The sequence below is a fragment of the Trichosurus vulpecula genome, chromosome 9 (assembly GCF_011100635.1).
Source record: "Trichosurus vulpecula isolate mTriVul1 chromosome 9, mTriVul1.pri, whole genome shotgun sequence".
NCBI lineage: Eukaryota > Metazoa > Chordata > Mammalia > Diprotodontia > Phalangeridae > Trichosurus > Trichosurus vulpecula.
In genome coordinates this window covers 149122362-149149837 of record NC_050581.1, presented here as the reverse complement: position 1 = coordinate 149149837, position 27476 = coordinate 149122362, and the positions used below count along the sequence as shown (strand labels likewise).

General features: G+C 41.3%; 1 protein-coding gene across 1 annotated transcript in view; it reads right to left on the bottom strand.

Annotated features, from left to right (window-relative positions):
* The window catches only part of C9H3orf20 (chromosome 9 C3orf20 homolog), a 64565-nt gene that overhangs the window by 11081 nt on the left and 26008 nt on the right, over window positions 1-27476 (bottom strand). Inside the window, exons 6-12 of the mRNA XM_036739655.1 lie at window positions 26667-26819; window positions 22714-22834; window positions 21373-21504; window positions 12151-12271; window positions 5925-6159; window positions 3685-3997; window positions 656-763 (exon numbers count right to left, since the gene is read on the bottom strand). Of these exons, the coding sequence (XP_036595550.1) occupies window positions 656-763; window positions 3685-3997; window positions 5925-6159; window positions 12151-12271; window positions 21373-21504; window positions 22714-22834; window positions 26667-26819 (1183 nt within the window). The remainder of the gene's footprint in view (window positions 1-655; window positions 764-3684; window positions 3998-5924; window positions 6160-12150; window positions 12272-21372; window positions 21505-22713; window positions 22835-26666; window positions 26820-27476) is intronic.

Genomic DNA, 27476 nt, shown 5'->3' with positions numbered 1-27476 from the left:
TCCAGGGAAGCTACTCCTCTGGAGAAGAGACTGGCCCTCCCTACCAACCACTGACCACTGATCCACAGGGAAGGCAAGCCAACCTGGCTAAAGCAGCAAGGCACCCTGAGGGACAGATAGAGATAAAAGGCAGCACGGGATAGAGAGAGAAGTCAACCATCGCTACCTTGACTACCATTCTCCCTCAAACTCTGATAGAGACAACTCAGGACCGTGAATCCAAGAACATTTGCAATACTAAAGCTTGCAGCCCAGTGTCAGATGGTTCAATGTGAGAAATCAACATGATTTTGTCAGTGGAAATGACATTAAAGGAGAAACATGGCCACCCACTTTGCTGCTGTAACCTAAGGACCATGGGACCTTTCCATCTGACCTGCAGCTAAAACCTTCTGTGTGTGTCGTTGTCCCCATTAGAATGTGAGCTCCCAGAGAACAGGGACTGACTCTGCTTTTCTATTTGTATTACCCATGCTTGGCATGTAATAAACCCTTCATAAGGGCTTTAGTCATCCATCCATCCATCCATCCATCCATCCATCCATCCATCCATCCATCCCTCCACGCATCTACCCATCCATCCATCCATCCATCCATCCACCCATTAATACCAAACCTTTCCTCTTTCAAAGGTTGGCTGTTGCCCTAGACTCACCAGGATCATTCCAGGCATGACTGCATACTTCTGTACCAACAGTGGTGGGTGTTCCTGTAGGGCACTATTGATATTATACCGAAGCAGGCGGTAAGGGTCATGCCGACACTGAAAAGAGAGAAGTGGCGGTTTGTTTATCCTCACTAGGGGGAAGTGGGCTTCCTTGGAAGTCCTGATAAATGAGAGTCCAACTCAGGCACAGAGAATAGGGCACTTTAGACACTAATTAGCTTTATAACCTTAGGCAAGTCACTTAACCTTTCAGTGACTCAGTTCCCCCATCTGTAAAGTGAGGTTCCTTCTAGCTCTAAACCTATGATCCTACAGTCATAAGAGAGATACTTCAACATAAGTGATTAAGAAATCCCAGTCATACTCTAAAACTGCCCCCTAGAGGAGAATTCTTCAGGAAAAATCACTTGGGACTTTTCCGAGCTTGGCATCAGTATAGGAAGATAAGATTTCCACCAGTTTCCTCAAAAGGATCCTATGGTATGGAGAAAGGGAAGAGGTTTGAACAGGGGTGGGGAACCTGTGACCTTATGGCCACATGTGGCTTTCTAGGTCCTTAAGTGCAGCCTTTTGACTGAATCCACATTTTCTTGTTCTGTAAAATCTGGATTCAGTCAAAAGGTCACACTTAAGGGCCTAGAAGGCCACATGTAGCCTTAAGGACACGGGTTCCCCACCCCTGGACTAGAACCTTTACTGAAGTCCTATGCTGATGACTCACTGTGGCATGGAGGTGAGCTCTTCAAGTTATGCCAGGGGAGCACAGCCTCCAGGAAGTCCTACCAACTCCAGGTCTGGTTGGCAATGCATTGTATGTGTGCTCTCTAAGGACAACCTAGGTAAGACTGGAGGGTGGGGAGTGGTCATCATCAGAAGACTGGCCACCCACCAAGTGATGCCTTTTTGTTCTTCAGAGAAACTCAGGGAACCCTCTAGTAAGCTACAGTGGGGTTTATAATAGGCAGTCATAGAGGGTGCTCCATCCATTAAGGGAAGGAATTGTGGTAGTGATAATAAGTATCATAGATGTCTCACTGCAGGCTGCACAAAATGGTTCTCATTGTGGTGTGGGTAGGGGTACAGGACAGGATAAGAGAACTGCTCTCACCCAGTCTGCCACCTGGTAGCTTCCTACTTTAATTAGCTATTCTTGCTACTTCTTAAAGGATCTCTCATGAAAAAGAAAAAGGAAGAAAAAGAAAAAAGGAAGCAAAGAAGGAAGGAAGGGAGGAAGGAAGGAAGAAAGAATGAAAAGAAAGAAAGAAAGAAAGAAAGAAAGAAAGAAAGAAAGAAAGAAAGAAAGAAAGGAAGGAAGGAAGGAAGAAAGAAAGAAAGAAGGAAAGAAAGAGAAAGATATCTTCAGGTTGGAATTGGAGGGGAGGGGGCCAAGGGAAGAGACAGAGGCCTGGGGTAGTATAGGGCAATTGTAGGAGCTGAAGAGTAGAATAGGAAACTGCCCTAAGGTCCCCCCTTTTCCACCAGAAGACAAAAACCATACCTAAGATATAACACCTACATGGCTTGAAATTCTCCACTTGGTCAAACTGCTGGTAAATCTTCAGTTAGAGTTTTTCCAATAAGAAATTCCCAGGGCTAGTTGTGTGCAGGTAAACAGAAGGTGTGGATGATGGCATTTGGTAGGTTATATGCAGCTGGCTACAAGCATATAACTTGGAGAGAACCCAAACCCATCACAGACTGACCTCTCACCTTCACCATATGGTAATCCCTACACCCTGAGCACACTGATTCTCTAACACTGAGCATGCACCAAACTCTAACTGTAGCCACAGACAGATGCTCTTACCCAATGACTGACCCATTAACCCCAGTCATAGACTGACCCCTTAATCCTGGCCCAGCACTGGGTAAGCTCCATCTCTGGTCCCAGACTGAGTCCTAACCCTGGGTCACAGACAGAGCTCTGGTTCTGGTCACAGAGTAACCAAGTAACCCTGGCCATCTGTCTTATTCTCTTTAGGGACCTTTCGTGAAAGTGGAAGAGCAAATCTGACAGCACAAGGGCAAAGAAGTATAACCATTTCCACATCCCCCAGGGCAATGAGAACACTTCATTGACGACATGTGTGAGTGCTTCCAGGACCCCTAGACTGGGAGACAGGAGCCCTAAATTCTAGTTCTAGCTCTTTTGATGAACCTGATTTGTGATCTCAAGCATGTTATTGTGCCCCTCCTGGCCTCTGTGTTCCCATCTATGAAACAGGGAAGTTGAGCTGGATTTCAGAGATCTATGTTCTAAGGGGGCTTTCAGCTCTTTTATAAGAAGCAATTTTGACACCCAGGGAGGCCCCTGATGCTTCTCCTTTGATTCAGGGATCTTCCTGAGGCATCCTTCTTGCATTTCCCAGGCAGTAATTTGTGTAATGGATCTTTTCTGATCTACTTCCTTCCCCTCCACCCCCACCCATCTCTCCCTCTTCCTCCAAACCCAGTTCAAACTTACCTGACCTATGTCTCTTTCCTTAGGGGCTGGTGGCAGGTGCAACTTACCTGAAGAAACCAGTTTACTACTAAGTCTGACCAAATGACTCAGTGCTTACCCCATCAGGTTGGCACATTTTCATTTCCAAAGGGGCCTTCAGTAGTTCCCCTGTCCCCCGCTATGAAGAGGTAGAGGACTATGGGTATGTCAGATTTTTTAATGTGTAGGTCAGTTTTCTTCACTGTTTTCCCCTTTATTGTTTGTTTATAAGGGATAGCTCTCTGGCAAGGGAATGGGAAAGGGAGGGAACGCCTTGGGGAATGTGGGCAATATTTTCTAAAAAAAAAAAAAAAGGATACGAATAAAGATTTATTATCAGAAAAGAACAGCCTTCAATGCTTTTTTTAAAGCACAGGGTGACGATGGGATTTCAGTCACAGGGCTGGAGGCTTCTTGGCGACCCTGAAATTTTATTGCTTAGCTGCCCATCGGTTATATCCATAGGCAGGGCTTGCTCTATGCCTGTTCTTTTCCTTCCTGGCCTGGCCTGGGTAATAGAAAGCTCCAGACTCACCTGAATGCAAGGTGAGGGCCGGCCGCACTGACTGTGCAAATAGAGTGTGTCCAGGATCCACTCCAGATGGCTCAAATTGGTAGAACTCTGCGTAGTCATCACGTAGAGCACCAGGATTTGGTCGGGGTCTCTGGGAGCTGAGATAAACCGTTCAAACTCCAGATCTGTGAGTGCCGGGCTTTTCACCAGACATCTGCAGCCAAATCTAGTGTCCTGTTTGAGTATCTGCTTCCGGAGCATCAGGGGACAGTCGGAAAGAGCAAATGCCCAGATGTTGGGGGACCGCAGGTCCGGCGTGCCAGTTGATTTGGACCTGTAAGGTAGAAACCGCCCCCCAGGCCCCAGAATGAGAAGGGGGAAATTTGAAATACCCAACCCCAGAGAAAAGGGGAGTGAGGAAGACCTAGCTTCAATACTGTCTCATGCATTTTCTAGTTGTGGAAACCTGGACATGACATTTAATTTCCAAGGAACCTCAGTTTCCTTGCTAGAAAATAAAAGGGTCAGACTCAATGGTCTATAAGGTCCCTTCCAGCTCTAAATTGATGATTTCTATGATTATGTAAAGCAAGGGTTCTTAACTTGGGGGGTTGCCCCTCCTCACCTCTCTCCTTTGCTAAAGCCTCATTGGGACACCCATCACATTTGTATTTTTCATTTACCGGGCAGTGACTTAAGGGGGGAAAGAAGAGGGGTGGGAACAGGGAAGAGGGGATAACTATATTTCAATATATTGGTTTCCTTTTTTGTTTTTTGGTGGGACAATTGGGGTTAAGTGACTTGCCCAAGGTCACACAGCCAGTATATGTGTCAAATGTCTGAGTCCCAATTTGAACTTAGGTCCTCCTGACTCCAGGGCCGGTGCTGTATTCACTGTGCCACAATTGGTTTCCTTTTTAATCCTCAATATTTTATTTTATGAATTTTAAAGCATGACTCTGATGGCTTCTGAATGTTTTTTTTGGCTTCACCAGACGGCCAAACATGAGCTCAGCATGAGGGGAAGAACTCCTGCCATAGAGGAATCCCATCACAAGTTGAAAAGTAGATGAATGAAATTCTTCTTAATAATTTTCCCAGAATCACAGAATTTCTGAGTTGGAAGGAAGCTCAGAGACCAATTAATCTAATCCACAGCTGAATGAGAATTGCCTTTACAGTATACCTAATAACCTAGAGCTTGTCCAGTCTTCCCTTGAAGACTTCCAATGATGGGAAGCTCATTATCTTCCCTAGCAGTTCCTTCTGTTTTTTGGATAGCCCTAATTATTAGGCTATTTCTCTTTACTTGATGTATCAAGCTGAAATGTATGCCTTTGAAACTTCTACACATCATTGCTCCTAATTCTTCCCCTCAGACCAGTTAGAACAAGACTAGTCCCTTTTCCATATGAGTATCCTTTAAGTATGTAAAAATATATGAAGTGCTGAGGCAACTGGGTGGGTCAGTAGATGGAGTACTGGACCTTAAGTCAGGAAGACTCAAGTGCAAATCCAGACTCAGACACTCATTACCTGGTGTGACCCTGGGCAAGGCACTTAACTTCTGTCTGCCTCAGTTTCCTGAGGCATAATAGCACCTACCTCCCAGGTAAAGTACTTTGCAAATAATAAAGTGCTATGTCAATGCTAGTTATTATTTTTAAAGACATTCATCATTCCCTCCCCACTCTAAACCTCCTCAAGTCTTCCCTTTATTCATTTCCACTTTCTTGAACTGATCCTCATCTGACATGATTTCAAGTCCCATCAACATCCTGACAACCTTTCTCTGGACACTCTCCAACTCATCAGTGGATAGATGGATAAATAGAACCAGTAATAGAAAGCAAAATTATAAGATGGGGTCTCTGTATTATAGATCTTGGTATCTTTCTTAGGTTTTTTTACACAGTGGGTGTTCAACAGTTATTTGCTGAGTGGCTGGATAGATAGATAATTATAATATGAGGCAAAATAGTCCTAAGTGCCTGTGAATGTTTCTGGTCTTACAGAATGATAAGAGCTAAAAGGATGGAGAGACTGGATTATTGGGCAGCCTAGAAGGCTCCCAAAGTAGGAGTGGAGGTTAAAATGTGGCACCAAGGGTGGTCTTCCAAAGACAGAGCTCAATGACATTACCAACTTGTGAATGGTTCTGGATGGGTTTCTGGATTTGAACAGGCCTTGAGTGAATGGGTATGGGTTTTGTGCACATAGGTCCCAGGGGATTTCAGTAGCAAGTGCATGTCTAAACCTACCTGTCAGTGACTCTGGGTGGGATTTTGACAGACTTTTTTTTAGAACTGCCCATGGCTGCTGATGAAGCATCATCCCGGAATAAGTCCCCCTTGGAAGAAGTATGTAATGCTGAATGAGAGCGGGGAAGTAGTACTGACGCCGATGTCGGAATCCAATGTAGAAGGGATGGTGATTTCTTCTTGAACCGGCTGAGGTCTATTTCATCTTTTACTGGATAGTCTATTGTGAGGAGGCCTGTGAGTAGAGCCCAATATATAATATTGTGAGTCAGAGCCTAACCTTATCTGCCACAGCTTTTCTGCCCAAACCCTGCTCTCCACTCAGTCTGGCTTACTCAGTATTGATTGACTATACAGTACAAGGTCCTTTGTCTGTTACATCTCTGCTCTTGACACTCTCCCCAGTCGAGGGAATTGTCCAGTGGCTATCTCATCTCCCTAGTTCCTGCCATTCACTTTAAGGCTGAGATAGAGTTCTTCTTTAAGTCAAGCCACACTTCTGCTGGGAGATGCTTCAAGGCTATAGGACATGGTATTCTCACCCTCCACTGAGCCCCATTATTCTTTTTTTAAAATAGTATTTTATTTTTTTCCCATTTACATGTCAAGAAAATTTTTAGCATTCATTTTTACAAGATTTTGAGTTCCAAATTTTACCCCTCCCTTCCACCCCTCCCCTCTTCCAAAAATGGTAGGCAATTTGATATAGGTTATAAATGTGCTATAATGTAAAACATTTCCATATTAGTCACAGATGTGAAAGAAGAAACAGATGAAGAGGAAAAAAAGACCACGAAAAATAATAAAGTAAGTGGGAAAAGTATCCTTCGATTTGCATTCAGCAGCCATTAGTTCTTTATCTGGATGTGGAAAGCATTTTCCTTTGCGAGTCCTTTATACTTTTCTTGTATCATTGTGTTGCTGAGAAGAGCTGAGTCATTCATAGTTGATCACACAATGTTGCTGATACTATGTACAATATTTTCCCGGTTCTTCTCCTTTCACTTTTCATCAGTTCATACAAGCCTTTCCAGGTTTTTCTGAAATCTGGCTGCTTATCATTTCTTAAGGCACAATAGTATTCCACTGCATTCATATACCACAGCTTCCCTCAGTTTCTAATATTTTGCCACCATGAAAAGGGCTGCTGTAAATATTTTTGCACATATAGGTCCTTTCCCCTTTTTTAGATCTATTTTGGATACAGACCTAGGAGTGATATTGCTGGATAAAGGCTATGCACAGTTTGGTTGCCCTTTGGGCATAGTTCCAAATTGTTCCCCAGAATGGTTGGATCAGTTCACAACTCCACCAACAGTGCATTGGTGTCCCAATTTTCCTGCATCCTCTCCAACATTTATCATTTTCCTTCTTTTTTTGTCAAATTAGCCAATCTGATAGGTATGAGGTAGTACCTCAGAGTTGTTTAATTTGCATCTCTCTAATCAAAAGTGATTTGGAGCACATCTTTATATGCTCAGAGATAGCTTTGATTTCTTCATCTAAAAACTGCCTGTTCATATCCTTTGACCATTTATCAATTGGGGAATGACCTGTATTCCTGCCAGGTAAGATTAATTTCCATATTCAACTGATTGTGTATATTATGCCCTCTTTGAGCCAATACTGATGAGATAAAGGTTCAAGTGATGCCCATTGCCCACCCTTTCATCTTTCCCCCCCCATAACGGTTTTTTGTGTCTCTTCATATGAAATAATTTTACCTCTCTCTCTTCCTTCTGTATCCAGTGTACTCCACTTTCTCATTCCTTATTTTTTATGTTGTTCCCTCAAATTCACCTTATACCCATACACTCTGTCTATGTATATTCCTTCTAGCTGTACTATTAGTGGTACAATTTTTAAGAATTAGAAGTATCATCTTCCCATGTAGGGATATAAGCAGTTCAGCTCCATTGAATCCCTTATATTTTCTTTTCCCTTTTTCCCTTTTTTGGCTTCTCTTGGGTTTTGATATTGGACATCAAATTTTTTGTTCAATTCTGGTCTTCTTATGAAAGCTTGAAGTCCTTTTGTTTCATTGAATGACCATTTTTTTTCTCTGTAAGTGTTATACTTAATTTCACTGGATAGGTGATTCTTGGTTGTAGTCCTAGCTCTTTTGCCTTCTGGAATATCATGTTCCATGACCCCTGATCCTTTAATGGCGCCGTTGCTAAGTCCTGTGTAATTTTGATTGTGGCTCCCTGATATTTGAATTGTTTCTTTCTGGCCACTTGTGGTATATTTTCCTTTTTCTGATAACTCTGTAATTTAGCTTGTTATTCTTTGGAGTTTTTATTTTGGGATCACTTTCCTGAGGTGATCAGTATGTTCCTTCAGTCTATTTTGCTCTCTGGTTCCAGGATATCAGGGCAATATTCCTTGATAATTTCTTGGAAGACGCTGTCCTGGTCCTCCTTTTGATTATGGCTTTCAGGTAGTCCAGTGATTCTGACATTGTCTCTCCTGGATCTATTTTCTAGGTCAGTTGTTTTTCCAATGAGGCATTTTATATTTTCTTTTATTTTTTTCACTCTTTTGAGTTTGCTTGATTGATTCTTGGTGTCTCATAGAGTCATTAGTCCACTTGCCCAATTCTAACTTTTAAGGAGTTGTTTTCCTCAGTTAGCTTTTGTATTTCTTTTTCCATTTGGCTGATTCTGCTTTTTAAGCAGTCGTTTTCTTTTTCTAAGCTGTTGACTCTTTTTTCATAATTCTCTCTTATCACTCTCATTTTTTTCCCAGTTTTTCTTCTCTCTTCTATGATTTTAAGCTCCTTTTTGAGCTCTTTCATGAGTTCTTTCTGGGCTTGAGACCACTTCCCATTTTTCTTTGGGGTTTTGCCCAGAGGTGTTTTGACATTGTTGACCTCTTCTGAGTTTGTGTCTTGATCCTCCCTGTTACAATAACAATAATAGTCACCATAACAATAATGGTCAGATTCCTTTTATGTTGTTTTTTGCTCATCTTTTTTGACCTTTTTCCTTTCTTTTAAATTTGATCTCTACTCCTAGGGTGGAAGGGGCGCTGTGTCAGACTTCTTGTGCCAGAGGTGGCAGGCCCCGACTGTTTACCTGGTGCTGCACTGATGTTGCCATGATGCCCATGGGGGTCCCATGTGTCTGGTGCTGTGCTGAGGGGTGGCTGGTGCTGCTGGAGGCCATAGGAGTCTGGCAGGTTACCTGGTGTTGACCTGGGGTCCTGGTGTTGGTGTCTGAGCTGGCAACTGAGACCAGTGGGGTGTTTCTGTGTTTCCCTGGGGCTACGCTGAAGCACTCAGAGATATGGCCTCTGGAGGCTGCCTGTTTGCCTGGGGCTACACTGAGGCACATGGCAGGGTGGAATGGGCAGTTACCTATTTGCTTGAGGCTATGCTGAAGCATATGGAGGTCTTGCCCCTGGAGGTTGCCTGTTTGCCCAAGGCTATGCTGATGCATGTGACAGTTCTTATATAGATGGCGTCTGCTCATTTCCCTGGCTGTGCTAAGGCATGTGGGGGAGTCCTGGTGTTGGTGTTTGCCTGCTCCACCTCACTGGGGCTCAGGATCTCCCACTGGCTTGCTGAGGTGGGGCTTGCTGCTGGCTTGTTGGGAAGCTTCCCATCCTGGACTGGGCTTCCCTTTTACTCCAGTAAGACAGGCCTTTCTTGCTGATCTTCCAGGTTTCTTGGGTTAAAAGATTGTTTTACCCCATCTTTTTGCTGGTTCTGCTGTTCCAGGATTTGTTTTGGGGTGCTATTTTATGGTTGTTTGGAGATGAGTATGGGAGAGTTACGGTGATTTACTGCTTACTCTACCATCTTGGCTCTGCCCATTCCCCATCATTCTTTAAGCCTAGAAACACTTGTTGGTATTAAAGATTATTTTGTCTCATATTATTAGTCCTATTTATCTACCCATCCCTTCCTCCATTCAGCAAATAACTGTTGCATACCTACTATGTACAAGGCCTGAGGAGGATAGGATTCCTATATTCAAGGAGTTTCCAGTTTAATGGGAGGTGCATAGGACGAGGCATATATCCAAATAACATAAATGCACATGAGATAGGTGCATGAGAGGTAGCTAGGTGGTACAGTGGATAGAGGGCTGGATTTAGAGTCAGAAAGACCAGAGTTCAAATCCAGCCTCAGACTCTCACTCTTACTAGCTATAGGATGTAGGCAATTTACTTAACCCCAGCACTTACCTCATAAAATTGTTGTAATGTAAAGCTCTTTGAAAACCTCAAAGTGGTATAGGAGTTATTATTATTATTGAAACAAAATGCAATGAGAATTCAAGGCAGGGAGCTATCACTTCTGTCTAGGGGAAATCTGGGAAAATTTCATGGAGAGTTGTAGGACTATAAGATCATAGATTTAGAGCTGGAAGGGAACTTAGAAGCTATCCAATTCATACCCCTATTTTAGAGATGAGGACACTGACACTCAGAAAGGTTGAGTGGGTTGCTTAGGGGTCATATGTCAGATGTGGGATTTGAACTCAGAGCATTCTGACTCTAAGTCATGTCCTCTGTCCACTTCAACATGCTGTCTGCCATTAGGAAAATCACATGGACAGTGGTTGGGAAGATCGATTGGAGAAGTGGTTGAATGGAGGAAGGCCAATTAGGATACTATTGCTTTGAGATATTACTAGGACCATGGGCCATGCCAGACACATCAGAGCTTGTAGTGGGAGGTATATTAAAGGCAATAGATGTGTGCTATATGCTAACAAGTTACTTCAGACACTTATAGGCTGTGTGACCTGTGCAAATCACTGGGCTCTCTGAGCCTCAGTTTCCTCATCTACAAAATGAGGCTCAAAGGAGAAAATGTATGTGAAGGGCTTGGAAAAGAAGGAGGCACTATGCAAACAGAAGCTGTTATTTGAAGCTTTGCGCAGAGAGGATGCTCAATAAACACTTGTTGATTGAAGATTCCAGGAGATTCTTCTGATGGAGGAAGGGTGAGGGAAGTCTGCCACAGTGTAAAGGGTGACAATCTAGGATAGGATTCTCCCCACTCTCCACAGGGGATGAGGATTTAGTAGATTCACTAAAGAACTCTATAAGCTATGGTTTCTAGTGGAAAGAGTTCTAAATTTGTAGTCAGAGGACCTAGATTAAAATCCTAACTCTAGCGCTTCCAACCAGGGTGACCTTGGGCAAGTCACAACCTCTTCATCTGTAAAATGAGGGAGTTGGACCGGATGAACTCAGAAGTCCCTTCCAACCCTAAAGCTATGGTTCTTCTCCATCTTTAAGATCTGTCTCGATGCCAAGAGGAAAATGGACACATGGCCCTTGTTTTTGTGTTAGGAGTGTGGGGCCTATAGATGGATAACAATACAAGCTGTGTTCATGTGTGAATGAACTATGGGGGACTGGACAATTGTCAAAGATGTCTGTGGCAACTTCTTCCTTCCCCTCCATTTTCTATCCTAGAACTCCTAGCATTCCAAGGACTTTAATTCTTTCTCCTCCTCCAGGTACTTATCATGACCTCATCTGGCTATAGACCAATGCTCTTTTCTCTCCATTCTTCTCCAAAAGCCCTCAAAATAGAGCTAATAACATCTTAAGGTATTTCCCTTCTTCCAGGGATATTTCAATTATCCTGGGGTACCCTGTGAGACCCCCAAGTCTGCCAAAATCCAAAGAAAAGGAGCTTTAATTATAGATTCTAAGGCATCAATGAGCACCATGGAAGGTACAGTGAGTTTGGAGTTAGAAGACCTGGATTCAAATCCCTGCTTTGATATTTACTTTCATTGTGATTTTTAGCAAGTCATTTCTCATTGAGCTTCAGTTTCCTTGTCTGTAAAATGAAGGAGTTTATTAGATGGAATCTGAGGTCCCTTTCAGATTTTATTTTATGATTTTATTCTAATGTTAAGATGCAAATCTATAGATTATATTTGGAGTCAAGGAAACCCTATCTGGCACCTTCCAATTCATATCATACAAGCAGCTGTCTAATTTCCTCATTATCAAGGATTACCTGATTGTATGGGGTTGTGGAGAGGTGACCCTAGAAGTCTCAGAACTGATTATGAATTTAAGAGGCCTAAGGACATTTGGGCCAGAACCAGGGTTGAACAGGGATGGACTTTTAGGATGGAAAAGTAGGAATTAGTCAATGTAGTTAAAGGTTGATATGCATTTTACAAATTGTAGAAAACCCACAAGGAAGGGTGTGCTCCAGGCCCCTTCACCCTTCCTGTCTCCTGATATTTACCTGCTGACAGCAAAACAGAATTCATAAACTGAGACACCGTCTTCTGAAATCGCTTCTTAATCTCAACCAGTGCTCGGATCATCTTGGATGTCCTCTCTTCAGTGCCGCTTCTAAAAGCATACTTGAAAGACCAAGAAAGGGAAATGCAGTTATTGTTAGCCAAGAGTAATGTCTCATCCTTACCTGTAGAAAACCTGTACTGTCCTGTGATGCAGGGAAACCAGAGGTACATTGACAGAGGTTCAGGGTGATGAATATATCCTCTTAAAGCTGTTTGCCCTATTCTCAAAATCCATCCTGTTACCTCTACTAGTGAGAAGGCACAGCATGCCCCCTTCCTCTAGTGGGCAGGACTTCTAGGGTGACTGGCCTTTCCAGAGGAGAATCACAGGCAATTTTAGATCCTAGAGAGTATGCTGTAATGGTTAGGAAGCCAGCCTTGAAGCCAAGAAGACCTTGGGTTCAAGTCCAGCCTCTGACCCTGTGGAAGTCATTTAATCTCTTGGTGATATTGGCAACCCTTTAACAAGATTGCAGAAACTCCCTAACCAATGAAATCACAAATGTACTCCTTAGCCCTATCTAAACTCTTTGTTGCTAAACTTATCCTTCATTTGAGCTGCAGGATTTTTAAAAGGATATTATTCTAAATGCAAATAGCCACTAACAGAAACAAATGTTCAAATAAACAAATGAAAATAAGGAAGTTTTGTATATGAAACCGTTATTTATGGTGTGTAATGAGAGTATATTGTATTCGCTCTAATAAGACAGTAAGAAAAATGTACTCTTTGCTTCCATGTTCCCTTCTGAATTCTTTTTCCTCTGTATATCTCTGAAGCTTGTTGCTGTGATCACCATGAATAAGTGATTGAATACAAAGCATTTATTAAATACTTCCTAAATGCAAAGTACTGTGTTAAGCATTGGGGATACAAATAGAAAAGCAAGACGGTCTCTACTTTCAAGGAGCTAACATATTAATGGGGAAACAAAACAATAGGTTTCAACTGTAAGTCAGATGGAAAGGCCTCCTGGTTCTTAGGGTGCAGCAGCAAAGCATTTATGTGATGCGTCTTCTAGTTAATGCTGTGCTCCTGGTAAGACCACATCTGTTTTTCATGCTGAACCATTTGACAGTACCAAAGACTTGGTGATGAGAATGTGATTTTCCAGGTGTTCAGTATAGGTTCTGAGAGGCACTGGGGGCTTCAGAACCTACAGAGGCGATGAGCGGTTGGCACAAGGAATGCTACTCTGGATGATGACTTCAGTAGCTAGGCTGGAAGAAGGCCTGGTGGTTTGAAGAGGCGCTTCTATTCCTGGGGCTCTTGGACTTCTTATTCATTCAGTTAACGTAGCATTTATTAAGCACCTACTATGTGCTAGCATTGTACTGGGTGCTGGTAATACAAAGACAGAAAGGATACAGTCCCTGCCTTCAAGGAGCTTACACTCTACTGGGGGACAAATGGCTAAATAAATACAGGCCATGTAAAAATTATTTGCAATGCTTATCTGCCCAGTCATTGGACATATCAGCTGTTTGCCAGTTATTGTTTTAAAATTTCATTTCATTTTGTTTTGTTTTGCTATTCTGAATAATGTGACTATCTGAGCAGAGAGAGACATCTTCAGCCCTTCTCCCCCATAACAATATCAGAGCATATTGTCCTAGAAGTGAGATATTTGAGCCAAAGGGAATGGACAGCTTTTATAGATTTTGAGCTGGAAGGTGCCTCAGAGGTCAATAAACCAACTTCTTTATTTTACAGATGAGGAAACTGAGGCCAAAGAAGCATTAAGCTCCTCAAGTGCAGGGACCATTTTGTTTTTGTCTTTATATCTCCAGAATTTGGCACATAGTAGGCATCTGATAAATTCGTGTTGATTACTTGATTTATTTTTTCCACTGTAGCATACTGTTTCTTCTTTGCAGGTCTCACTGTAAATTGCCATATTGATTATTAGGACATCTGGTTAATCTCCATTAGCCCATGGTTCTGTATGAAAATGAAGCTAGGTTCCAGAGGCAATCCCTGAAGTCATGCCATAGTTGCATTCCTCAGTGAATCTCTGATACTGCTAGATGGGCCAATCTCAGATTCTAAAGAACAATAGCCCCCTTCTGAAAAAAAATGACTATGAATTACAGAGTATATTCTAAGGGAGCTGGAAGAATTTAAGGTGACATATAAATATGGAAGTTTAAGTATTTTATAGCACCTGGCATGATATCTCCCATGTAGCAAATATTCAATATTTTCTGAAAGAACAATTCATTGAATTTTAAAATATATATTGGAAGATGATGGGGACCCTTTAATGAAGCCATCCTTCTAAATTGACATCAACCTACAGCATACTCTGGTACTAGTAATTCAAATAGCTCTCCATTTTCCCTTTAGTATGACCATCTAGACCATATATTTCCATTTTGTCCATAAGGATGGCATGACAAAATTTGTCAGATACTTTACTGAAATCTACACAATTTTCTAGATCTATCAGTCTAGTATCACATAGAAAAGGAGAATGATCTGCACTTTTGTGTCCAATTCTTCCTTTCCTAGATGTTCACTGACCAGCCCCTTGACAAGTCATTCTCGAATTTTTCCAGGATTCAGAGCCAAATTCACTAGCCTATAGTTTGCAGAATCTACTTTCTTCCTTTTTCCTTTTTGAAAATCAGAACACCATCTCATTCTGAGTTTCAGTGCTCCTGACACCTCTTACAGCAATTTGTCACATTTTTTGCATTCGTCTTCCATTTCCTGACCTGGCTTCCATTTTCTATACATATCTTTTTAAAATCCAAGTTGGCTGATGATCACTTTGTGCATCCACATTGGTTTCTCCATTTTCCTCCTCATCAAAATTATTTCTGTTTGGATCTTCAGAATTTTCTACTGAGATTCTGAGATTCCTATCCTTCCTAGGTTGACTTTCCCTGTAGAAATTTAGTATTTGTGAGGCTATTTATATTTGCTCTAAATTTTTGGAGTCTGCTCCTCTAAAATCTAGAGTATTTGTCAAGCATTTCCTGGCTTTCATTGCCATTGTCACAAATTCCAATATGCTGTGCTAACTTCCCCCAATGTGTTAATCATTTCCATTTCAGCCACCTCCCTCTTGTTGGTCAGAATCAAGTCTAGAAGAGCAGTTCTTTCCATCCTTTCCTCCACCTGTGAATGATGAAACTAGCATTAAGTGCCATCATCATTAGCTATTCTACTTTTAACAGAGAATGTTCCAGCAAAAATTAAATCCCTTATCAATACCATATCATGCCTCCAAGCAGGCTTCTGATGTTTCCCCAGTTGCTCATTTACTTTCTCCTTTTGTTCAGATGGTCTGTGTTATACTCTAATGATAATATGATTTTTATTTCTCCCTCTGTCAATCTTCACCAAAGTGCTTTCCATCATGTTTTACCACTCACTTTTTTTTACATTTTCTTTCAATAAAGAAGCTCAGTTTTAAAGAAAAATGGAAAACAAAACTCCTGTAACAAATATGTATAGTTAACCAAAGTCCCACATCGTCCATGTCCAAAAATATATATCTCAATCTGTGTCTTGAATCCATTACTCTTTTGTCAATAAGGGTAGAATAACTCACCATAGCCAAATCTCTCTGTCTCTCTGTCTCTCTCTCTCCTTCCCTCTCTCCCTCCCTCTTTGTCTTCCATTGGACAGATGTAATGAAAATACTACCTGTACCCCCAAGGCTTTCAATTTCTTAGCCAAGTCTTTATAATCCCTAGTTATGTTTTCCACAGCCCTTCTGGCAATATTATTTGTCCCCATATAAGCTGCCAGAAGCTGGTAGTAGTGATCAGGTTTGTAAAGTCTTGGAAGATTCATCATGTCTCACACATATGCCCCTATCAGGCCACAGATGTCTATATTATGAATTCCAGGTTGACAAATAACTGCTTTGATGCTGTTCAGCAGAAAGCTTCCAACCAATGAAGTCATTTATTTCATTGTTCTTTGATGCTTAACTGGGTCATCCCTCTCTTCGTGGTACCTGTTGGTCTACATTATTGCTCTTTGGAGCAGAAACTGCTCCTTAAACTTTAGAGGCACCAGCTGCCCCTCCATGAGACGAAACAAAACTTGTTTGATTCCATGGGTTCTTGACTCCCATTCTAGTGTTCTATTTACCACATCACCCAGCTTCAATAAAGGAAGGAACAAGAAAACAAACGTGGAACCTTGGAGTTGGAAGAGACTTCAGGGATTATCTACTCCAATCAAGGCCTGAATAAGAACCCACCTACAACATTCCTAAGAAATAGTTAGGCAACCTCCCCTTGAATGATCTGGAGGAAGAAAGAATAAATTACTCTCAGAAAGGGGAGGGGAGAGGGAAGTCTACACCAAATAGCCTGGAAAGATCCTCATCAAACAATAATAGCATCATAGAATCTTATTGTTTGAGGGGGCTTTACAAGTTGTCACATCCAAGATCTCCTAATGGTTACAATGCTGATAAAACATTATCTACTAGAGAATATGCCCCCTCAGTTAGGCATGAGAGTCTTCTCTGTTTAAACAAAATCTTCCCAAATGCAAGAAAACTGGAAGCTCTGAAATAAGAGGTACTATTAGAACTGCAATCCATCTCAGAATCGAAAGGATGTACCAATTAATAGGGAAAAACTGAAAAATCCATCAATAGGACAGCCCATACTGCCTGTCTTTTGGGCCAATAAAACATTTAAATTGACGAGCTGCCTAGTTTCCAAAGCACAGCTGCATATAAATATTTAGTGGAAAACCAGGCTATGGGACCTTTAAAAACTATGCTTGCTTTGAAGGCAGTTTTCGCTGTTGCTCCAACTGGGTTGGTCTTCACTGGGCTATGGGTGCCTGGGGAGGCCATTTAATAAGGTTCCTTGTGACAGAGTTTTTAAAGGGAAAGAAAGGAGGGGGGAACCCATTGTTCATCTGCTTCCCTTTCAAGAAATATTTACTTTTGCTGACAAGTCATAAACCCCAGTCTGAGGATTGGAAAGCAGATGAGCAAAGGAAGGTGAGTTGTATGTTCTGAGTTGGACACAGTGATGAGAAATCCAAAGCCAGCACACCAAGTGCTTTTCTTTTTGAATGTACTAATTATAACAGCTTTTAAACTAGTTGATTTAAGTGGGGACAGCCAGATATAAAATTAGGGAGTAGGCAAAGTTTTTCTTCAGGGTATCAATTCCTCATGCTACCTTCTCTTCCCTTTCTATCATAGCTCTCCTTTCTGTTACTAGATTTGGAGTCATAGTTCTTAGTTCTTCCACTTATAATGTGACCTCCAGCAGGTCACTTGACCTTTCTGGGACCTCATTTTTCTCATCTGTAAAATGAACAGTTTGAACAAGATGGCACCTGAAGTGGCTTCCAGTTTTAAATTTATTATCCTATAATTCTGTGCTACCTTAATCAAGTCACTTCACATCCTTTGGCTTTAGTTTAACTATCTATAAGACTAGAGATTTGGACTAGATCATTTGTATTTCCCACCTATAAATCAATTCAATTAAATTTAGCTAGCATTTTTCAAGTACCTACTATGTCCAAGGCACTGTGCTAAAGTTAGAAATACCAAATAAAATGTTCTCAAGGAAATTACAGTCTACTGGTTGAGTGGGGGCTATGACAATATAGACATAGATAAATAAATACAAGGGATCCTAAAAGTCTTAGTGCAGTTTTCAATTTTAATAGTTTAAAAATTCACTAAGCTACCTGGAAAACCCTGGACAAAATAACTTGAGGAGGAAGAGAAACACTAATAGCAAGGGGAATTCTCATAGGAGGTGGCACCTTAACTGAGTGTTGAAGGCCAATAATTCAAAGAGGCAGAGGTGAGAAGGGAATATATTCCAAGCATGGGTGACAGCTGATAGAAAGGCAAGAGAGAGAATGCCTAGTTCAGAGAAAAGCAGGTAAAGCACTTCGGATAGAACATGAACTGCTTGAAGACCATGATGTGAAATAATCCTGGAGAGGTAGGCTGGAGACAGACTATGAGGGAATTTAAATACTAAGCTGAGAAATTTGTATTTTATTCTAGGATCAAGAGAATCACTGAATGTTCTTGAGCAAGGGAGTGACATGGTCAGATCTGTACTTTAGGAAGATTATTTTGTCAAACTTGTGTAAGTTGAATTGGAGAGAGGAGAGACCAGAAGCGTAGGGGAATCAATGAAGAGGCTACTATGGTAGTCTAGGTAAGGAGTGAGAAGGGCCCAAACTAAGTTGATAGCCAGAGAAAATGGAGATAGATGTGAGAGGTGTTGTAGAGAGACAATGGAGATGGCATATGGAATTGGCCACTGATTGAATTATGTGAATGAGAGCAAAGTCAAGGATGCTACTCTTTTGAGATTACAAAGCACAGTGAGAAAGCATAATTCCAGCAACAGACAAAAGCACAATGCCTGGCACATAGAAGGTATTTAATAAATGTTTGTTGGACTTAATTGAATTAAATCTGCAAGAGGGGTAGATTTGGTGAGGGGAGGGAGATGTGATGAGTTCTGTTTTGGGCATGCTGAGTTTGAGATGCCTATGGAAGCTCAGATGGAGCTGTCCACCAGGCACATGGTGCTGAAATTCTATGAGTCTCACCACTCCTACTCAGTGTTATGACATTCTGTCGGCTGGTGGTAACTTCAGGTCCCTTACTATGGTACCTACCTAAGCTGTCTTCCTAGTCTTATATTCCAGACCTTTCCTTCCATTTTTGTCCCACCTATGTCCCATTTCTTCTCGGTCATATTCTCTGCTAGCTGACAATGGGTGGTAATAGGTAAAGCTGGTAGACGGATGCCGCCTAATGTGTTGCTAACAAGTTACCCCTCCCTAGCAACATCATGCTTTAACTCAGTAACACAGATTTTTTAATTAAGAAGGTTCTTAGGAAGCATTTTTAAAATTTTTATTTTGTTTGGTTTTTATTCATATCTATGATGATGAGAAAACTCTATTGAGTGCAGATCAGGAACTGTTTCTGCAACTTCTGATATTAGTGGAATTGCTTACAACAATTCTATGAAAGAGTTTAAGTGACTCTTAGGGTCACATGGCCAGCAGGTGTCAGAGAAATACTTTAACTCAGATTTTTTTTTTACTATAAAGCCATCTCTCTATCTGTTATACCAAGCTATTTTTCAAGGAATTATATAAGCAGTGAAAATGACAGCCATTGAAATAGATAAGTGGCAGTCTCTTTCCCTTCTGGACCTCAGTTGTCTCCTCTAGAAAACAAAAGAACTAAATTAAACAAACTTGAAGATCCTTTCTCATCCTAACATTCTATAACACAATGTCTCTAAGGTAATTTGAGAGTATGGGTTTCTTTTAGGCTGAATTCACCCTATTAATAATTCTATGGTTCCATTGATTTTACATGAAAATTTGAGCCCTGATATTTTCTAAATCTGTATGAAAGGTCAATGATTAATAACTCATTGGGAGATAGCATGGTTAGTGCATAGAATCATGTGATAGGTGCACTCATAACTCTCTTGTGGTACATGATAATAGCTAAAAATGGATAACATTTATATAGCACTTTAAGATTTACAAAGCACTTTACATATACTATCTTATCTGATTCTCACAACAACCTGGGGGTAGGTGCTATTGTAATCCACTTTTTACAGGTGGGGAAACTGACACTGAGAGGTTAAGTGATTTGCCTAGGGTCACATAGCTGGTGTGTCTGAGGTGGGATTTGAACTCAGGTCTTCTTGACCCATTTATTTTAGGTTTAATGCTTATATTTATATTGGACAACCTCAAAATTCAAAGATGAAAGAACAGGTACAAAGAAGATGACTGACTTGCCCATAATTAAATATGTAGCAGTCAGAGGTAGGATTTGAACCCAGTTCCTCTGACTCCAGGTTCAAAGTTTATTATTAGTCACTTAACTTTTCCGAGCCTTGGTTTTCTTATGTGTAAAATGGGGATAAACTATGCCTATAGTTCTTATCTTTCAGAACTTAAATGAGCTAATGCTTATAAAGCATCTTACAAAACTTTAACATGTTATAGAAATGCCAGTAATATTATTAGAAACACTGTCTTCCATACCACAGCAGGCTATAACAAAAATAGTGATGTCACATGAATAACGACTCTTACATTAATGATACTACACCGACAAAAGTTTTTTGAATTTGACCAGATTGGGAACTTATAACAGGCAACCCTAGCCTTTTTCTTGGCTACATTTTGAGAATTTCATCTTTTAGCCCAAATGGAGATAAAGTAGCATGTCTTTTTTATTCCCTAAAGGGTCATCTCAATCTCCCCCATCTCCAAATTCCAAATGTGCTTAGTCTGTATCACACAATTGACGCTTGGCTTGTGGAATCCTACGGCTATTTTATTTACATGTGTTTTGTAAGTTCCTCGACATCAAAGGCTATATCTTATACTCTTGCTTAATCCACCCAACCTAGCACCATGCTAGGCACCCAGTAGATATTTAAGGAATATTTGTTGAATTTATTGGAACTTAATCAATTTGAGATCTTAATCTTTGTTTCAGTCCTGGCTATTCTCTTTTAGGGGCAGAGTCCTTCACAAGGAAGTCTTATTAAGAGGTAATGGACTCGGACAAGTCCCTTATCACTGCAGCAACTAGTGGCTAGACATGGAATCAAGGAATCAATAGGGGAGAAAGTTTTCATCAGCTGATACTAAAAAAAAAAAAGACTTCAGGCTCATAGATACAAACCCTACATCCACATAATCCTCAAGGAAAAATTTACAGGACTGCCCCAGCACACTATGATTCAGCCCTTTTGGCCACATTATCCTTTTCTGACTTTTCCTTCAAGGCTGTCCTCTACATTTAGTTTAACCAGATTGCACCCAATAAACCTGCTGGGATACCAGCATAAAGGATGATTGCTGCCAGGGCTATATAGATGACACTGGGCCCATATCTAGGCAGAGAGGGGAAGTATAGCTAAATGATCTCTGTGTGGTCCTTAGTAATCCCTTGGAAAGTTGGATTTAACTCAACTATGTGCTAGGGTCCCCAAGTGATCAATAAAATTGGAGACAAGGAGAATTGTTACCATCTTGTATGACCTTGAGTAATTCGCTTCCCTTTTCTGGCCCTTACTTTTGCTTCTCTGCCAAAAGTTGGGGTGTCAGACTAGATGAGCTTTGAGGTTCCTTCTTAGTCTCAATCCTATGATCTTACCCGCTTCTCAGGGGGTGCTCCATGTGGGCAATCTGTGGGTGAAATGACTAGAGTCACAGTCTCATTCAGGGCACTGAAGGTGATGGTTATGGAATCTTGATTGTGTATGTTCAGTTTCATTTGTTCATTCATCTACAGAAAAATGGGGAAGTTGTTACTGCCTTAATCACCCCTGATTTTCCTTTCCTTCCCATAAAGTAAAATTTGGTGAAGGTCCATTGTTCTGCTCTATATTAGTTAAAAGACAAATGCAGAAATTCGTTTCATGTGATACATATCTACAAATGGCTCCTGACCAAATGCAGAGAACTTTTTAGCTCTACAGAGCCAGTGTGACTGTTCCTCTGACAAGATAAACAACATAAAGAAACTCTCCTCCCCTGCACGCGCGCACACACACACACACACGGAACTAGTCCTATTGTCTTTTTTCTGATTTTTAGAACCATTAAAATGAACTCATGCAAGTCTCATCATGTCTTCTAACTGGGTTCCTTGTTATGTAAGACAAGGCAGCCTCTGATTTCTTGCCACCTGAGTGGTAGGGACAAGAAGCTCAATGCATTCAGTAATGACAGATTGCTGTGGACTGGGAAGGCTTTCTGGAAGAAGTGGGACTCAATATATGCCTTAAAGGCTGGATAGGTGGGGATGGGCCATCCAGAGATGAGAGGACATTCAAAGTGGGAAGAAGAGTGTGGGCAAAGGTGTGAAGGTGAGAAAGAATGATATTTCATGGAACGATACATAGACCACATGAAGTTTTTAGGCAGAGTGGTAGGATGAAAGTAATATTCAAGGATGATAACCACTCAAGTCCCTTCCAGCTCTGAAAAGCAATGTGTGGTAGAGGCTCCCAGGGGGAGGGGGAAAATGGTGATATAAAATTAGGAAACCTGAAGGTAAGGAGGCTAATTAGGAAGCCTTTCCTTCAGTAAATTCCAATGGTACTTTTCTAAATCTCTCTTTGTGGCCCTTAACCACATACTGAATTGCTATTACTGTTGTTTTCCTGCTTCCTAGGTAGAAAGTGCCTTAAAATTAGAGTATCTTCTATGAGCCCTAGAAGAGAACTGGGCACAGTAGATACTTAACGAGTGAATGAAATTCTCTGATTGAGCCCAGGATGCTTGCAAAAACATTCTTCTTTGGATCATGTTCTAATGGGCTTGGGCAGCTACAGATACTCTTTCCCCATTGAATGAATGAATGAAATTCTAGGGGATCCCAGGACAGTCTCAGAAAGATATAACCCTCCTTCACTAATGCATGGGAAAAGCTACACAGGCCTAACTATTAATGTATACTTGCACTCTATGAATTGGCGGTATTGTCTCCTACCTTATACTCTAATGATATCAAGGTCCGCTTCTTAGATGTCCAACTCCATTTGTGAACTGTGTGCCCCATAGTGTCTTTTATACACCCTCCCTCATGATTCATCATAAGCATACATGGATAGCTGGGAGAAAACACACAAGGATGAGCTGAGGGAAGCAAGAATACATCTTTTGATGGGACTTCTTTTCATGAATTCTAGGGAAAAGTGTGTGTGTCAGGGGAGTGGGGAGAGGAAGATTGGTTCCTCTTGCCCTAAGCTCCAAATAGGCAAGCAGAGGCAAAGAAAGACAAGTACCAGGGCTAAAAGCCATGGAAAATGCTTACACTGATGGATTTTACTGTAACACAAGTGGCAGTTTTTTGGTTGTCTCTGCCTCTCAGGATCTCCCAAGGGTGATCCAAGAGAGGGGAAGAAGGTGTGGCAGATTCCAAGACATGTTTACCATATATCACCAACATCTTCCTTTGATACTGTCCTATGACACAGGATAGTCCTTTATGGTAGAAATATCTCAGAACTTATCTTCTCTTGTTCCTCTCTCTAAATCACCTGGACTCTTAAGAGATCCAGAGAGTCAGAGACAAGAAAGCAAAATCCACTCCCCACCTTCCCCAACCATACACACAATAAAATATATTGGGGCTCAGAGAAGAGCCTTGAATTCCACAGGCTTCCTTGTATTACAATCCCATACTGCAAGGAAAAGTTATCAGGGAAACAATGCAAAAGACACTTCTCCAACCCCTCGAGTATAATTGGATGTCTTACACCTTTTATATGCTGTGTGCTTTGGGAAAAAAAATGCCTGGGAATAGTCCTTTGGGCTACAGCAGACAGACTATGAAAGTGGAAATGCACTTTATTTTCATGGCTTGAGTGTATGTAGTGGTAGTGTGGGGGCAAATAGGGCGAGAGGATCCAAACTTCACTGTAAGTTGCTGACTCACTCTTCAAGAAATATAAAATGTCATAGGAGCCCAGATTTAGAGTTGAAAGGGGCCTTAAAGCTCATCTAGTCTAATGATGTCAAACTCAAATAGAAACAAATCTCTCCAAGCTACATATTGACTTGTTCAGTCATTTCAATCATGTCCGACTCTTTGTGACCCCATTTAGAATTTTTTTGATAAAGATACTAGAGTGGTTTGTCATTTCCTTCTCCAGTTCATTTTAACAGTTGAGCAGACTGAGGCAAACAGGGTTAAGTGACTTGCCCAGGGTCACAGAGCTAGTGTTTTTAGAACAGATTTGAACTTAGGAAGATGAGTCTTCCTGACTTCTGACTTTCAGAGAAGCAAAAGACACAGTGACTCCAGCACTCTATCCACTGTCACCTAGGTGCTGACATATTGACTTAGAAAACCACAAAATAACATTATCTATATTGCATTATATTTTTATTTATTTTGTCAAATATTTTCCAATTGCATTTTAATCTGTTTCTACCCTATGAGTTTGACTCTTTTGAACTATTCCAACCCCAGAAAGGCAAAGTACCTTCCTTGAGGTTATACAAACTATGAGAAGCTGGTTGGTATTTGAGCTCTGGTCCTGTGACTCCCAGTGCAGGACTTTCCTCTATACTGCCCAGCCTCTTACTACTTCATACTTCCTGCCATATTCAAGGAGGAGGGAGAAGAAAGGAACAGAGGAGGTCCCTAAGAAACATGAGAAAAGGGTAGTAGATGCTCAGAGACCACACAGATGGTAGTTCAGAGGGTGCTTGTCCTCTTGAGCAAGTGGAATCAATCTAGTAACATTTCCATGGGTAAGCCTTTCAAAGAGTTGAAGACAGCTATGATGCCCCCACCCAAGTCTTCTCTTCCTTGGGTGAACCTTTCCCAGAGCCTCAAGTCATCCTTACATGTCATGATCTGGAGGCCATTCACTATCCTTTTCATCCTCTTTTGAATATTCACCAGTTAATCAATGTTTGCCTGACAATCTGGTACCCCAAATAGAACAAAGTTCCCATAGGGAGAGGGAGTCACAGGAGGTGGATTAAGGGTCAACGTAAGGAAATAGCCACTAGCCACTGGAATTGTTAAAAAGTAGAAGGATCGTTCTGGGAGGTAGCGGGTTTACCTCATGAAACAATGGGTTGCGGAGGCAGAGTCAAGTGGCAGCATAGTAGGAAGAAGTACAGGTTGCCTCTACCTTCTAATTTTTCCAAATAGATCTTGAAAATGCACCAGATTGAATACTGATCAGAAAATCCAAGGAAGAAAATCACAGTGAGTCCAGATTACTGGACTTTTTCCAGCCCAGGTCAGCATAGGGAGATAAAGGTTTACAGACATTGGGGATGGGGTCAAACCAGGAACAGCTACCAAAACTACTCCAATTCAGGTATAGGCTGTGCACCAAGAGCAACAGGATGGCCCCAAATGCAGCAGGGAAGGGCCTAAACTTGTGTAGGGTACAGGAACAGGTGCCAATTGGCAGCTCGGTTGTTCATTACCCAGTTCCAGGTAATAGATCCAAGGATCACTTAGGAGGGGACCTGTACCTAGGCATGGTATTCCAGTGTGAGAAACAGTTGCAGGCCCTAAATTGTGTAATGAGTAAAGGAGCAAGTTCAGAAGCAAGCAGCAGTTGTGTGGCTCCAGCCCCAGCAGCAGAGCAGGGTCCCAACCCACCCTGAAGCCTACAGAAGAATAACCAGGACAGGAATCCCAGACAAAAGATCAGTCTGCAGTTCTGTCACTGAATCACCATAGGTTTCCAACTGGCTGATAGTGACTGAGTCCTGAACTGATTTACTGGAAGTCCAGTTGGAGCAAGCCTTCAGATGTGTTGTATAGAGCCAAACCCATAACAGGAACTTGCAGAGCCCACACCAGAAGGTCTTTGCCTTTCATCAGACCATTTTGGGAGTAAAGAGCTCTTGCATGTTCCAGTCTGAGCTGTAGGACATAGCTACTGAAAGCAGAAGCAGGAATCAAGAATACATCAGGTCATCCTAGATATTCTTTCCATAAGTGCTCAGAGCCTGGCTTTAATATAAAGTTTAAAGTCAGGAAATAAGCTGGCACATGAGAAAATAACAACAAAAAGAATCCTACCATAAAAAGCAAATTCAGAAGAAGAAATGGACTCCAGAATATCTACAAGAAAAATCTTGAAGAAAAATGTAGCTTGGGCACAAGTTCAACTAGAATTTCTAGAAGAGGTGAAACAAGAGGTGGAAAAAAGTTTAAAATATTTTTATATATGAAGTGATCATACTAGTGGAAAAGTGGAAAAGAAATAAGATCTATGGGAAAAAAGAATTAGAAAGAGAATTTGTAGAATGTGGAAATTTGTTTTGCTTGACTATATATGCAACAGGGATTTTGTTTTTCTTTCTTCACAATTGATGGTGGTACTAGTGGGGAGGTAGGAAAGAAGGAAGATTTTGGTTGATTAAGAAAGCAAAATTTAACTTAAAAATGATGGAGGACTCTCTTTCCAGCATATTGTAGAAAGGATTCTGCTTAAGGTATGGTTTGGACTAGATGGCTTTTGAGGCTGTAAATCTATGACAGAATGATGAAATGGAAGACTCGAGTACTCATGAATGAGAAGGAAGTCAACAGCAAGCTATTATCTGTGATAAAAGATCACTAGTCCTTACCATTTGTCCTGCCACTGCTTCTTAAGATCCCCATATGCCCTGCTCCTATACTTTGTAGTCCCCTGACACTAAGGACCTCTGGATTTTGCAATCCACCCCATTGCTGAACTCTTAGGACTCCTGACCCTCCCATCTGGCTAGCAGCTGAACTTTCCCCTATGTGTTGTCTCTCCAAATTAGAAAATGAGCTCCTTGAGAACAGAGATTGGGTATCTTTTTCTGTTTGCATCCTCTGAGCTTAACACAGTACTTGGTACATTGTAAGTGCTTAATACATGTTTTTTCTTGTTTTTTTATTCAGACCTTATGTATGACTGTTTCTAATAGCCCACTCACCGGTTTTTGAGGTTATACTGAACACTTCCATGGCCTTCAGCAGTAAACAGACCTATGATGGGGAAGTTTGGTGTATCATTGAAAATGCAGGTTGTGTATCTTCCCTTGCAACATGTAGGAATCTGACACACAGCAACATGTCCTGAAGGATAGCTGGTGGGGACAGTCAAGTCAGATAAAGAGAAATTCCCCAGGCCTCTTGATGGGACCCAGTGAGCTACAGAAGAAAGTATGCTAGATCTGGAGCCAAAAGATCTAGATTCAAATCCCGCTCTACCAGTTACTAGCTATGTGACCTTGGGCAAGTAACTGAATCTCTCCAGACCTCAGTTTCCTCATCTGTAAACCAAGGAGGGTGGGTAAGATTATGTGAAGGATCTGAGAATGATTTGCCTAAGAAAGAGAAGACACAGGTCTTCCAGGTCTGGAGGTTACGTTTAAGACACTGCCCTTGGGTGCCACCCTTATTGGGTGTGCCTTATTTTCTTAATCTTATTTTTACTTGATCTTTTCCTTTTAGACTGCCTTCATTTTTAACATACTCTTTCCCTCCACTGCCCCCACTGCCACACAGCCATCCATTATAACAAAGATTTCAAAAGAAGAGGGAAAACAGTTCAGAAAAACCAATCAGAAAAAACTAATCTCAACTAGATCTGACAATATTTACCATATTCCATACTCATAGTCCCCCACTTTTGCAAAAGGAGGAGGAAGGATATACCTTTTATTTAATTTTTTCCCTGCTTCTTGGACAACTTCTTCTGATGAACTTGTAGGAGCTCACCATATTACCTTAGCTGTTTTCTA